Raw genomic sequence first — 15545 nt, forward strand, 5'->3', positions numbered from 1 at the left:
ACGGTTGAAACCCCCCTGGTCTTTTCCGACCCTCGACTGTAAGGTCACAATTCCCCATGTGAGCGCAAAGCGCAGCTCTCCTTTGGCAGCAACGCGTTCGCTTGTACTGGAATACTTGGAAACAGAGTATGCTTGCCATCTTCAAATTTTCACGGATGGTTCTGTGGACAAGGTCTAACAAGCTAGCGCAGCGGCTTTTTACATTCCTTCTTTGGACTGTAAGTGGTCCGTACGCTGTACTCCTGTCGTATCCTCTACAACGGCTGAAAGTGTTGCTATTGAGGCGGCTTTACGGAAGTTATGGTCTTGTCCGGCTTAACCTGTTGTCATCCTAACTGATTCAAAATATGCCCTTCAGAGATTAGAGCGCGGGTTCCCTACTGACGCCTTGTCTCTAAGCTCTCTGCGCTCGGTGCAGAATCTGCACAGCAGAGGCTTTACTCTACATTTTCAGTGGGTGCCCTCTCACATAGGAGTCAACAGTAATGAGGTGGCAGACAGTCTCGCCCATAAAGGTCTCTCAAGGATTCCATCAAAAAAGTACCTCAAGATGGGAAAAGGCTGCAGGAAAACGGTGCTCGATCACTTCAGTACCCTGTGGAGTGCGTCCCACAAGCCATGTGTGACCAAGGGACTGAGGAGATCTCAGGCGAGCCTTCTACATCGCATTCGCACGGCCTCTGCTCGCACTCCTGCATAAGACCGGCATAGCATCGTCTCCGCTCTGCTCTGTATGTGGTGTGTGCGGGGATATCGAACATTATATTATGTACCGCCCAGAGTACAATGCGGAAAGGCATGTGATGTTCGCTTCCTTCAAGAAGACAGGAACCCGTCACAGCACAGTGCAGGACATTGTCTACCCGAGTGGAAACCAGACATGCAGAAGGGAGGCTGCACGCCTTCTTTTAACATTTCTTCAGAACACGGATCTTGTTTTTAAATGGTGACAGCAGGAACGGACTATGGCCTACTGTGATTGAATGTGTGCGTAGATGGTGTCTTCCAGGGTGGACTACTTTATACTGTGAGTGAATGTGTGTATGGAGTGTGGCACTACAATGGCCAATGTTCTACTGTGACTGAATATGTGCATAGATGGTGACTTCTGGAGTGGACTGTGAAGTGAACTGTGTGGATTGATTGTGTGCATAGATGGCGACTGCGGGAGAGAATGTGTGCTATTATAAGAGACTGTGCGCTTAGCGTGGTAGATGCGGCTTTGTTAATATCGAAGGGACGCTGCGGTGGAGCAGTTGCCGGGAGAGAAAGCAAGGCTAACCCCACCTGTAGCATTCAACACCTCAACTCAACTCAACTGTAGTATATAGCATATATTGTGTATGCTCATATTTAATATATGTTGTATGCGCTCAGGAACTTCGCTCTGCAGCTCCAATAAGAAAGGTCGCCATTGACCGCCTCCCCAGAGTGCGACAACGTGACTCACAGCATTAATCCCCCTCCTCCTTCTCCCCCACACTTTTCTAACACAGTTTTCTTTCTTTTGATCTCCTCCTCCGCTGCGTGCATACTGAAAGTCGGCAGCTACTGCCTCAGACACCCAAGATGAAGGAGCCAAACCGGCTTCGAAACGTTAGGTTTCAAGATAAAAGTTTTTGGTGGGAGATGCACAAAGTTTATTATAAGTATTCAAACCCAGCCAAACCAATAAATCTGGCTAAATGTTTAGTTTTTAATATTTGATAGGCAGCGTTGTACTAGTATCGTGCACGAATTGAAAATGATAAGGCCGACTGCTCGGGCAACATCGTGCTCGCCTGGCAGATTCTGTGTCTTTCCTGGTGTAGGTACAGGGTTGTACACTCTTGGGGTGAACTCGGGGGAACGTAGCTACGCTCCGTGGAGCGACAGACTGTCCTGTGCGACCCCAAATCAAAGCGAAGAGGTGCACACGCAGTTGGACCTAGAGGCAATGCTCCGCGTCGTCTGCTACAGCGCTCGAGAACAGCACTTGCTGCAAGACTCGAGGGCTGCAGTAGACGCCGCGAAGAATTTTCCTCCGTTGCCCCCGCGACTTCGTTACTTCGCGTAGGTGCGAGGCCGCGCCACACTCTTTGGAGCTCAGCTGAGCGCGGCCTTACGCTCCCACGTTCTTCCCAAGAATGGACGACCCTGTCCGTTGGTATGCACGGATTTGCTACGTTTTTAGAATTTCTCAAAACGGGTTTCCTCTCAGTTAATCGCATGCCTACCCTCCTTAGCGCCAAATATTCTCAAAATGCCGCCATTGGAGTAGATAGTCGCAAAACTTGTGCCATAGTTAAGAAGTTCCGAAAGAAGCCGAAGAACCCTTCTTATTCTACTTTTATATACACTCTAGCATATCAAATTCGTAATGTAAACGCATACCTCTGTGACGATAACAGAAGACAAAGTCGTCTCTATTACAAATATCATCATCATCATCATCATCATCATCATCAGCCTTACTACACCCACTGCAGGGCAAAGGCCTCTCCCATGTCTCTCCAATTAACCCTATCCTTTGCCAGCTGCATCCACCCTTTGCCTGCAAACTTCTTATCTCATCCGCCCACCTAACCTTCTGCCGCCCCCTGCTACGCTTACTTTCTCTTGGAACCCACTCCGTTACCCTTAAGGACAAGCGGTTATCTTGCCTTCGCATTACATGCCCTGCCCAAGCCCATTTCTTTCTCTTGATTTCGACTAGTATGTCATTAACCAGTGTTTGTTCCCTCACCCACTCGGCCCGCTTCCGATCTCTTAACGTTACACCTATCATTTTTCTTTCTATGGCTCGCTGCGTTGTCCTTAACTTAAGCTGAACTCTTTTCTTTAGCGTTGTCCTTAACTTAAGCTGAACTCTTTTCGTTAGTCTCCATGTTTCTGCCCCGTAGGTGAGTACCGGTAAGATTATGCTGTTGTACACTTTCCTCTTGAGGGAAATTTGTAAACTGCCACTCATGATCTGCGAGAATTTGCCATATGCGCTCCACCCCATTCTTATCCTTCTAGTTATCTCCCTCTCATGATCCGGATCAGCTGTCACTACCTGCCCTAAGTAGACGTATTCCGTCACAATTTCTAGGCTCTCGCTGCCAATTGTGAACTGTTGTTCCCTTGCTAGGCTGTTGAACATTACCTTGGTTTTCCTGATGTTAATTTTAGACCCATCGATCTGTTCTGCCTGTCTAACTCATTGATCATGATTTGCACTTCACGTCCTGAGTGACTCAGCAAGGCAATGTCATCAGCAAATCGCAGATTAGTTAGGTATTCTCCATTTATTCTTATTCCCAACTGTTCCCAATTCAGGCCTCGAAATACCTCCTGTAAACATGCGGTGAACAGCATTGGCGAGATTGTGTCTCCTTGCCTGACGCCCTTTCTTATTGGAATTTTATTGCTGACTTTATGGAGGACTTTAGTAGCTGTGCAGTTGCTATATATATCTTCCAGTATTTTGACATAAGGCTCTTCTACCCCCTGATTACGCAATGCCTGTATGACTGCTGAGGTTTCCACTGAGTCGAATGCTTTCTCGTAATCAATGAAAGCTATATATAGAGGTTGGCTATATTCTGCGCATTTCTCTATCACCTGATTGATAGTGTGAATATGATCTATTGTGATCTATCGTCTCGTATTTGTTACGGCTGCGCTGCAATTTTTCCAGTATGCAGAACCAACTAGCCAGTCACTGTGTTTTAATCCTCTGAGAAAGCCTGCCTGATCATTTGGTTGATTAAAGTCTAACGTTGCCCTGATTCTATTAGCGATTACCTTAGTAAATACTTTGTAGGCAACGGATAGTAAGCTGATCGGCCTGTAATTTTTCAAGTCCTTGGCGTCTCCCTTCTTACGAATTAAGATAATGTTTGCATTCTTCCAAGCTTCTGGTACAGTCGAGGTCATAAGGCATTGCGTATACAGGGTGGCTAGTTTTAATAGCACGATGTCCCCTCCATCCTTCAACAGATCTGCTGTTACCTGAATCTCCCCAGCTGCTTTTCCCCTTTTCATTGCTTCTAAGGTTTTCTTTACTTCATCTTTTGTTACTGGCGGGATGACGCATTGCTGTGCACTGCTGTCTTTCTCATTAACGCTCTGATTGCATTGGCTACTGTAAAGGTCTGTGTAGAACTCTTCGGCTACGTTAACTATCTTATCCATATTGCTAATGACATTGCCCTGCTTGTCTCTTAATGCATACATCTGGTTTTTACCTGTGCCTAGTTTCCTCTTCACTGTTTTTAGGCTACCTCCGTTCTGTATAGCATGCTCGATTCTCTCCATATTAAACTTCCTTATGTCGGCTACCTTGCGCTTATTTATTAACTTTGATAGCTCCGTTAGTTCTATTCTATCGGTAGGGTTAGAAGCCTTTATGTTTTGGCGCTTCTTAATCAGATCTTTCGTCACCTGAGATAGCTTCCCGGTATCCTTTCGAACTGTCCTACCGCCTACTTCTACCGCGCACTCCGTAATTATTGATGTCAGATTATCGTGCATTGAATGAACATCAAGATCATCTTCCTCAGTTAAAGCCGAATATCTGTTTTGCAGCGCAATCCTAAACTCCTGTGCTTTCCCTGTTACGGCTAGCTCGTTAATGGTCTTCTTCTTCGCTAGCTTCTTCCGTTCCCTCTTCAAGTCTAAGCTAATTCTAGACCTTACCATTCTGAGGTCGCTACAACGCACCTTTTCGAGGACGGCCACATCCTGAATGATGCCAGGTTTAGCGCATAGTATGAAGTCGATTTCATTTTTAACCTCACCATTGGGGCACATCCAGGTCCACTTCGCTATTTCTAGAGCGACACCATCAAAAAGAACTATAACATGAGTTCAACACTAGGCAAAGTGAACTCGGGAGGGGGGAGCCTCAGGGCCCTTAGTCACCGTTTCGACAAGAGGATCTGTCCCTCCTGTCGAAACCTTGGCAAAGCACTTTAAAGATCCCGCCTCCTTTTTTTAAAGCAAAAATCATTGTAAATGAATGGAAAAAGGCTAGCTGATTTGATGAAGTCCAATAGAGAACGATTGTACGGTCCCTGCGTCCAGGCAGTGTATGAAGCAGGGTTGCTTGGTGAAAGACCCGCTGCCTTCAGATACCGGATCCTTGTAGGCTTGAGAGCTGGGAAGTCCCACAGCAAGTGATGAATGTCGGCTTCAAAGTCCTCGTGTTTACATATTGGACACCCTGGCCGAGGAAACAGATCTCGGTACTGAGGCCACTTCCGTGTGACGGCTGGTGTGAGGGCAACCCCGATCCGGATCCTCCTAAGCGCAACCTCTTCTGCACGGGTAAGACCGCTGGGGAGGGTTACCGCATGCGGGGGATGAGAGCACGTGTGCGGCGCCAGAGGAGTTCCTTTTTTGATGAAAGGTGGGTAAAATTGTTCAGATGAAAGAGCCGAGGCAGTGATGAGTTCGGATTCGCAAGGCGGGTAGATAAATCTGCCTGGCTTTGAGAGGTCAGCAGTTTCCGTGGGACCGACTCAATACGTACTGGCTGCTGGATGCGTTCCGCAAGCGGGAGGATGTCTTGACATATCGTTGGACAGCGGCGAACACGTCGCAGAAACAGGACACCTTGAAGGGCGTCAGTGCGGATGATAACGCGGGCCGCAGGGAGCATTGTTATTTTGGCCACGGAGCAGAGTGCTTCATGAACTGCAACGAGCTCAGCACAAAGGGACGAAGAGGGTTCCGTAAGCTGAAACCAAGAGGTTTGATTCAGGGCAGGTCTGCACGGGTAGTAGACAGCTGTTGTTGCTTTGCAGTCTTGTGTGCTTGCGTCTACGTAGACAACAATGGATCCTTCAGGCAGGCAAGCATCTTGTTCCTCAAATTTCTGGCGAAGCAACGATGCCGAATTAGCAAATGTTGGCAGGCGATTATCTGTTGGCTTGTTGTCACTGTGCTGTACAAACTTCCACGAAAGAAGAACTGGCGTTGGCAGCTGAAGAATGGAGTGCTACGGTGCATAAGACCTCAGTGTATGCGTGGAGTGCGATAGCTTGGCCTTAACGCGGCGCGCATCACGGCTCTGCTGCACCAGCTCATCAATGCACGGAAGGCACGTAATGGTCCTTATATCCTCTCGGTTCACGCCTTCAAGGCGATCCCATTGGGCTCTTGTAAGATGTTGAATCTGGGCTTGATAAACAATACGTGGCTGCAGAACTGCCATCACTAATTGCCGTGCAACGACGAGCCTACGCCGCCCGTGTTAGGAGCAATTCTTCTAATCAAACACAAAGTCTGAATAGCTTGCCTTTTTGCTTGTGAAAGCCATGCAGTCGCTGATCCTGATGGGTGAATCATTAAGCCAAGGATTTCTACACTCGGACGTTCCTGTAGTGGGCTGCCTTATAGACAAAGACGGCTTGCAGCAAGTTTACAGCGTCCCCAGCGGCTGGCGACCGATGTGTACGTTGTTTTATGCACGGATAGCTGAAGTCCAATGGATGATGCGTAATTAGAGGTAATATCCAAGGCAGATTGAAGGGCAGCCTCCTGAGTACGGAGATCTTGGTAAGTACTCCACACTGTGATGTCATCAACGTACTGAAGAAATATTATGTCACGTATGTCATGTAAGCTCCAAGTCAGTGGGATGAAAGCAATTTTAAATAACGTCGGCGACAATACTGATCCTTGGAGCACGCCGCAGAGAGGAACAAATGATTCGACCGCTTCGCCAATGAAGTGCGTATGGAAAATTTTCTCCCTTCCAAAAATGATTCGACAAAACTACGCACTCTGAGAGGGAGATGAAGCATGTCAATGGAGTTCAGAATGGCAGCATGACTGATGTTGTCATATGGTTTTTCAACGTCCATTGCTAAAACGGTACGCACATTGCAGAAGCGGGTAGATGACAAAACTGCAGATGCTAACACAGCCAACCAGTTCTCTGTACCAATATATGGACGAAAGCCAATTTGTACTGGGTGATAAAAACTGTGCTGCTATTGCCACCATGACAATCGTGTGGCTAGCATTCTCTCCACCAGCTAGCACAGCGTAGGAGTTAAGGAGATAGGTCGTAAGTTTACAAGGTCTGTCGGAGGCTTTCATGGTTTCGGGGTAGGAATCACAACAGTGGATTTCCAGCTCTCGGGCACTACGCCATCCAACCATACTTTGTTTATGGTGTCATGTATTTGAGGGAGTGCAGCGCTACACAGGTTCTAGTACACCTCGTACTGAATATTGTCCGGGTCGGGCGCTGTTTTTCGTTTCGCATCATCTATTGCAGCCAGCAACTCAGGCATAGAGAACGGACACGCAATTTCATCTGCGTCGACGTCAGACGGCATTTGATATGCATGCGCTGAGATGCCTGCCATATTTAAACTAGCGGCTGAAGAAGGCACAGCATCGTATTTTGGGAAAAACTTTCGCGCTGCTGCTTTGGCAAAATCATCTGGCGACGAATTAGCCGCAAAGCATGCGGTTGCTGCTGCGTCAGTCGAACGGCGACCGTGTTCCATTGTACGGAAAATTCGCCAGAGAGAGGAATTCGAGGATTTTGCAGAAAATTGTTCGCACCATGCATGCCAGTGCCGCCGAGAGAGGTCACGTTCATATTTGCGTGCCTTAGCTGTAAGATAGTGCAATTGCGTACGTGCCTGCGAAGAGGTAGGGCCTTTCGCAGGAACAAGTTCGGCTTGACGGCGTGCCGCCCACAAGTTAAGAAGGCCGAGGTCTCGTACCGGTCGACCAACGTCAATCCAGGTGGTAGCTGTAGCACTGTTGAGCGCTGTTTGTATGCGCTCAACAAGGACTGGCTTAGAATCTGAAGAGATAGTCCAGACAGGAGAGAAAACTGTCCCAGTTGATCACAAAACATTTGTAGCGTAAAGGTCGGAATTGTGAGGTGTGAAGACCGATGGTGTTAGGGCGAGGATCACTTGCCCAGCAGTCTGGCTCCATGTGCCAGGAGGAGTACCCGGACCCGACCACCACCTCAAGTCTAGAGCATAGGAAGCACTGCAAGTTGGACGCACTGGCCGTGTTGCTGTCCCAGGATGGTTGAGCAGCACAAACTGGGCATCCATGAAGGCGTCCCGCACAGGCCTTCCACGAGGGCTCGAAGTGGGGTACCCCCAATCCTGGTGAGGGGCATTAAAGTCGCCTCCGACTAAAATCTGACACCCGGGATACTGCCGACGGACACTTGTTAACCAGCCAAGATTAATACGGGAGGAATCACCAACGGCTGGTCTAACGTGAAATGAAACGCCCACAACGGTTCCCTTCTTAAATTTCGCAGCCAGTGCTACTACCTCTTGATACGACGTGCACCTGTTTTCGAGAGCAAGGCGTACATTCGGAAAACATTAGTCCACATACACCGCTGCGTTTCGCGGGGGCGCAGCAGTTTGTACACGCTGGTCTTTCATTGAAGGAGACATGTAGGCACTGATGCTTGGAATTGATGGCAAGGTATTTGTTTCCTGTAGCAACGTGGCCCATACATGGAGCTTGTGATTTCGTAGTCGGGTTTTGAGCTCTCCCGCCTTCGTGGAAATGCCTCTGCAGTTCCACTGTAGCACACCAGCGCGACTGGTTCTTGCCATTTCTAGTTACTAGCCCAAGCGCTGTAGTATCACGGAAGTTAGGTTGGACAGCTGGGTGACCATAAACTGGAGCAAATAAGTCGCAGAGTTGTCCAGTGGCATTACGGTAATCTGGGAAGAAGCGGCAGGAAATGACACTGGTGGGCGGGAGGAAGGCGAAGTTGGTGTGCCATTGATAGATGTGGCGGATGATTCCGCTGCCCGTCTACGTCAAGCGAGCAGGTCATGGTGTTGCCGGAGCTTGGTGTCCTCGGCTAAAAGGCGTAGAATTTGTTCGTCGGCTGGGGCCATATCGTCTTGTGGTAGTTCAGGCACACTGCGTTGCTTTGTTGGCTGTTTTCGGAGGCGTTCTTTTTGCACAGTACCGTTAGAAGGCTGCCGAGCTGAAGGATCATGCGAGGTGTGCTAAGGAAGCTCTGGTCACTAGTCGTCATCCCATTAGAGAGTTGCGAACCGATTGGATGTCGGCAATGAAGTTATACTGTCTTGTATTGGCCAATGCTTTGTCTTTCGACAGCGAGCCTTTTGCGATGCCTTTTGTTTTGTCGTACAGCTTGGAGATGTCATCTAGTGATCGTCGGATTTGCAAAGGCCGCATCGATAAGCCCCTTTCTTTTCCGATGTACCTCCTCCGGCAGCAGTGATGGAGCAGGATTTGGGCATATGACCAGTAAGGAAGTAGTTATATAGCAATATACTGCATTCGGTTTATATGACCGAGGCCGCTAAATACAGCCCTAATAGTACAGACGGGCTGGTAGTGTCAGAAGACCAAGGAAGGTGACTATGTAAGAGTGCCCCTTTCCCATGCGTCGGGCCTGGATGACACGGTGCTTGGGACAGTTTAGCTCACGTTGGAGTGCAGTTTGATCCTCAGTGACATCGACGTTCTTGACGACGCAGCGCTGCAATTCGGAGCCTTCAACTAAATACACTTGTACTGGCACTGAGATTTCGCTTGTCAGTGAAATACTGGTGACCGTTTGCAGACGTTCTACGGCAGTCAGAGTCAAAAGCCACACTTCAATGTTGTTGGACTTGGCCCTGGCTGTGAAGCTCCGATAACCTTTAGTTCCGAGGGACGCGTCCAAGTTAGCTTGCAAAATCTTGTTTGGTATATCTGTGAGGCTTTTGCTGGCCAGTGATTTAATGGTCACTTTCTAAGAAGACGATCTGAGTGTAGGCTCCACCGAGTTCTCGATCGAAAGACAAGTGCGCTTGCCCTGGGAGCCATCATTTTCCGTAGATGGAATCGGTTGGCTGTCGTTTGAGGGACGCCTGTGAGTTCCACGAGGGCACGTTTGCATGGGAAGAGGTGCCGACAAGTCCATTGGAGTGCCCTGTTCATAATGCCGTGCGGTTTGTGGTCCATCCGGAAGTGTAGAGTTGATGGCCATTCGCTCTGGGAGCAGGTGACTTACGAGCAGTTTGGCATTTCGGGAAGGCAGGAGGAGTGCATTTGCCGATGAACCGGGAGCAAAAAGCTGGACCTGGCGCCACGGATCAGGTGTCGACTGCGTGGCAGGTGCTGCCACGAGAGACGCCGGCAGAGCTACTTCCACCAGATTGGCAGCGGAGGTACTAAGCCTAGCGTCAGTGCCCTTCTCAGCGGCAATTATGCATAGTTCCCAGGAGGCCTCAGACGGTGATAGGGCGTCTGGAGCTTTCCAGAAGGCGAGTATGCACTTTTCTTCAAATAGGGCGCGTATTTACGTTGATGGCGAGGTTTTTCTGAAGAGCCATACGCAGCCACCTTAGCTATCTTCTTGCCCTCTCTCTACCACAAAGAGTACCACGTCTTAAAATAAAGCACGATATATTGTTACTGAATTTATTTACGACGACCTTTGCGCTATATTGTCACGTTGTGGTGACGGCAGTCGAAGGAGCGATGAAGACGGACAGATGTCTTCTAAAAGAAAACTGTTTACTGGGCTGACCTGCGCCCACAATGGACTGCATCACTCGGCGGCGGCGAAGCGACTAGCGTGCTCGGCGGTCTTCGATCAGAATGCCCGCCGCTGTCGGCCGTGCTCAATTTAAAGCTGGTAGCGAACTTTCGAGATAAAGCGTGCAAAGTTACTAGAGCATTCCGGAACAACGTAGAATCATCCTTCCTGCCTGCGATCTATAGAGATAAATCTAGTCGCGCCTTGTGTCCCAAACAAAGCTATAAAGTGCTGTGACAGCATATTTGAAAAAGGAACAAACACTGCAAATATTCGCGGCAATATTTATCTTCAGTGTGCAGAACAGGAAATATAATTTTAGCGTGAGAAGCAAAACCGCAGAACATGACGGGCGGTACGGACAACTGAACATTTATTGAAAAAAACAGCACAGCTTGTATGGATCAGTCACACGTGTGATCTGGCAAGCAATCGTAAATTGAAGATGAAGCATGAAAAAACAGCACAGAACAGTGGTCGACTTCCAGAACTCTTGTGGTGTGCCTGTGGATTATTTTTTGGAGCTGCTCAGGTTCTATTTAAGTTCAACCATTGTCTCGTTTGAAGGCAAATTTTATGTTCAAAGGAAAAGAATCTGTATTGGTTCCAGCGTTGCTCCACTGCTGTGCAAACTCTTTCTGGCCAATTTAGATCAAGTGCTCAAACGCAAGTTTCATGCCTTCATTGCTAGTGTTTTTAGATATGTAGATGATTTTCTTATCATGTTAAAGCTTCCACCTAATGATGTACTAGCTGACGTGGCAGACGAGCTTTTGGATGCGTTCTCTAGATGTTCACATTCTCTCAATTTTACTCTTGAGCTTCTGCAAGATGGGCACATCCAGTCTTTAAACTTAAACTTAGAATTGAATCAACATGACCATGTTTCTTAGGCTTTTCAACCGAGATCAAAGAAAGCTTTACTGCCGCTGGACTCATACCATTCAAAGCTTGTAAAACGGGGCTTGACATCTTCGTGTTTTAGGTCTGCGCTTTTGAAATCCTGCCATCACAAAGTGCAGGCCAGGTTTCATCTTCAACTTGAGCGACTCGAAAAGGCGGTATTTCTGAGCTCACTGTTAAGACCTGTGGCTGAATCGCTGCTAAAAAGCTTCGCCAGACGGCGAAAAAAAGACACCTTTTTCCATGAGATGGCTAGCTAGCCGAAATAAGTAAGTAGTCTTACCATATCTTCAAAATATTTCCCACATCCTTAAGAATATCTCAGGCAGATATGGCGTTGACGTGGTCATGTCTGCGCACCGCAAGGTTTCAAAACTCAAATTAGTAGGGAAGCAGACTTCGACGCATGTAGTTTGGGGCATGAGGCATTTGAAGAAGTATGTCTCATGCGCAACTGGGGTGGTTCGTAAGATTGCCCTCAGCTGGGGTCGATTTTAAATCCGCCAAACTGGCAGATGTTTAAACGTTCGTTTGCAAGAGCATGCGTGTTCCTTGAGTTGGCCTGGAGGACCCGCCCTGCCCGTTCACTGTCGCAGTTGTAGAGGCTGCTATTTTATGCTGAATTGCACAGAAATCGTAGGACGAAGAAAGGGGTAGTTGGAAAGGAAAAATGTCGAGGCTGTTGCCATCCTGGGATCAGAGTCAGATAAGTGTGCCAGCACGCCTTCTGTGTCTATTTCTCAGAAACAATTAGCGTTTCTGTCAGCGTTTCACTAGGTTGAGTTTGGTTTTGCGCAGGTTAGTTGTGCCATCCTTGCTTGGTTTTCTTCCCTTCGCCGTACCGATTGTTTTCGTCATGGCTGCCATTGAACTATTTTCTGATGATTTATCTTCATTTTACGTGTGCTTGCCAGATTAAACGCGGGACTGATCCATATAAGCTCTGCCGTTTTTTTTTTCTCAATAAATGATCAGTTGTCAGTACCGCCCTGTGTTGTCGACTGCATCAGTCCCTTCCTGTTTTGCGGTTTTGCTCCTCACGATGTCCTACCAACTGGCCTACAACCAGGTCCTTCTAACTATAATTTCTATCAGGTTTTCAGATACATTGCGCTCGAAGCAGTATCGACGCACGCCACTTATTAAGTAGATTGTAATTAACAAGCCCTGCGGTTCTCTATGAATCTCCGTAAACCATCGTGAGAAGTTGACTTGCTGCATCAGCAACTGACCTTGTCTTTCAGCAGACCATCCTTGCTGATGACCTCCTGGAAGAGGCGTGTGGCAACAATGGCGTCCAGGCTGCTAAGTGGGTCATCCAACAGGTACACGTCGCTGCGGCTATATACAGCCCTGGCGATGCTGATGCGTTGCTTTTGGCCACCGCTCAGGTTGGTGCCCTGCGGAAATTCGCAGGAAAAGAAAGTAGCACCTTTCTTAGAGCAAAATCGACACTAGTTTGGCAAAAACCTGCTGGGCGGCACATCGCACGTAAGGAGGAAGGAAATGTCATTGCTGAATTCCAGATTTTAAATATTTATTGCGGTGCTCGCGAACAGTGACTCACTGCGCTAGCCGCTCAAAAATACTCGGGCTGCTACCGCGACCTGATCACAGCTGTCAGCAGCGGGGCACGTCGCAGTGCGTTCCGAAAAGCGCATTATTGTTCAAGCGATAAAAACTCCAGAACTGCGATGCGAACGGGGGTCACGTCGTTGGCTAATTGCCTTTGTCCGCGTGCACAAGTTAGTTCTGGTTTAGGTTTATGGGGGTTTAACATCCCAAAGCGACTCAGGCTACGAGAGACGCCGTAGTGAAGGGCTCCGGAAATTTCGACCACCTGGGGTTCTTTAACGTGCACTGACATCGCACAGTACACGGGCCTCTAGAATTTCGCCTCCATCGAAATTCGCCGCGGCCGAGATCGAACCCGCGTCTTTCGGTCCGGCAGCCGAGCGCCGTAACCACTCAGCCACCGCTGCGGCTCACACGTTAATTCTTGCGGCTTGCTTAGTTTACGTGGGGACTAGACTGCCGCTATTTGGCGGCTAGTTGCGCATTCGTGTATTTTTCCGGAGACGCCTGTACTTCGCAGTGGGCAGAACTGCGTATTTATTCAATCAGCGTCACACAGTCGTTGGAGATGCTGCGCCTAATAGCGTAAAGATTTCGGCTTCTTTTAAATTCTTTACACTGTGAGGAGAACGCGTCTAAAGAGGACAGCACCTGACAGCTCGCGTTGTCTTGCGTTGTCAAGCTTTCGTTCGTCTTAGCCCTTTGCCTAATTTCAAGAATAGCAAGTTATATGAGACGTTACGAGACCGGATAGTTTACTTTATATTTATTTTCAAATCCTGAGATACATTTTCTCTTAGAGATGACTCCCTCGTTACTTTCCAAACTGAGAAAATTAAGAATAGCGCAGTGTCTCAGGCATTGTAAAAGCCACTTAACGGGATCGCGACCCTTACAGTAAGGTCTGTTGGCGTATAAAGAGCACACTATTATTATATATCGCCATTAACAGCAGCCTAACTACTCCTACTGCCGTACAAAGGTCCATCCATAAACCCTCCAATTAATCCTGTCCTCCGCCAGTAGGGTCGCCATATCTCTCCAAACTTTGTAATCTCATCTGCCGCTTGACCTTCAGACGACCGATCATACGTTTGCCCTCACTTGGAATCCTGGCTGTTACCATTATCTACCATCGGCTACTGAGCCTTCGCATTACACGACCTGGTCACGTCCATTTCATTTTCCTAACTACGACTAGGTAGTTATAAACTCGCCTTTGTTCCCTGACCCGCTCTTCCTGTCTCTTAACTTTATAGATTTCATTTTCGTTCCCGTAACTGCCGCACTTCCCATAGTTCCCGGTGACGTTGTACTGAATTTAAGCTCTATCCTATACTTCGCTTGGACGTTTTTCCCCGTAGGTTAGTGCAACATACCGCTGAAATATCCGGTGTTTAAAGGATGCATGCAACAAATTATAACACATATTGTTTTTCAGATAAATAAATGGCTTTCGAAGTATAGGGATACCACTGTAGGCGTGCGCCAGAAATGAGGTCATTTGTATTAACTGGCGAGCAGATTAAGTCAGTTGTAAGAGTTACCTTTTACCTATACCCGAAAGAAGCCTGGTTGAAATTACAGATTTGTTGCTTGGTATTAGTAATTGCCATATCAAGTTTCGAACGTTAACGACGGGATTACAATCGCTGCTGTGGCTGAATAAGTTTTAGCACCTTCTCGCGGAAATGGAAAAACGCACGACTGCGTTGTGCGCTGAGTGACGGCCGCCAGTGGACGTGGAACAAGTGTCGCATGACCTTCTCTACGCCTGATCGTTAGCAGTGAGCAGAGGAGAGCACCGAATCGCTAGAGAGAAAGAGAAGGTGACCTTGCAAGTGCTTTACCTCATCGAGTGTGATCACTCTTTTGACGTGGCAACTCTAAAATTAAGAACTTTTAACCGGTAAAGAACAGATAACTGAGAAGAAAATAATTTTTCGTTAGAAAACTGCGACGTTCGCCTTCCATCGCTGATCTTCAATCACGCTTACCTTCTCGCCGACCTCAGTGAGATCTCCCGAGCTCCGCATGTTGAAGTCGTTTATCAGCTGGCAGCACCGTATAACTCGATGATAGAAATCGGTATCCATGGGTTTTCCGAAGAGAATGTTGTCTCTGATGGTCATATTGTACACAGTAGGCAGCTGCGGAGCAAAGGCTATGCGGCCCTGACATAAAAAAGCATGTTTTTGCGTTGTACCGTATTAAAAATTACCAATAGGTTTGGTAGGTTTCTAGATTAAATCAAAACTGCGTAGTTCTGCCATCTCATTGATAGAAGTATTGGGGCAGGGAAGCAGCCACGGAAACTGGCAGATGCCACCCCCAATGCTCTTTGGTAAAAACGGTTCGATTCAGTGAAATCCTGAACCAAGGAGACTTCAAGAGCTTTCATTTCATGAAGAGAGGAAGCAACAAACAGTAGGATTGCCTGCAAAACTTCGCACAGAACTGAAAACTCCCTCTCAGAGAATAAATACAGTGGCACAGTTTACCCTGTTAGGCACGTATACATTGATCAAACAAATGTAAAATT

The 15545-nt window shown here is 47.8% G+C and overlaps 1 protein-coding gene across 1 annotated transcript in view; it reads right to left on the reverse strand.

Annotated features, from left to right (window-relative positions):
* The window catches only part of LOC144108603 (multidrug resistance protein mrp-7-like), a 103465-nt gene that overhangs the window by 54007 nt on the left and 33913 nt on the right, over positions 1-15545 (reverse strand). Inside the window, 2 exon segments of the mRNA XM_077641798.1 lie at positions 12661-12828; positions 15001-15177. Of these exon segments, the coding sequence (XP_077497924.1) occupies positions 12661-12828; positions 15001-15177 (345 nt within the window).

This window comes from Amblyomma americanum, chromosome 10 (genome assembly GCF_052857255.1).
Source record: "Amblyomma americanum isolate KBUSLIRL-KWMA chromosome 10, ASM5285725v1, whole genome shotgun sequence".
In the NCBI taxonomy this organism is placed as follows: Eukaryota; Metazoa; Arthropoda; class Arachnida; order Ixodida; family Ixodidae; genus Amblyomma; species Amblyomma americanum.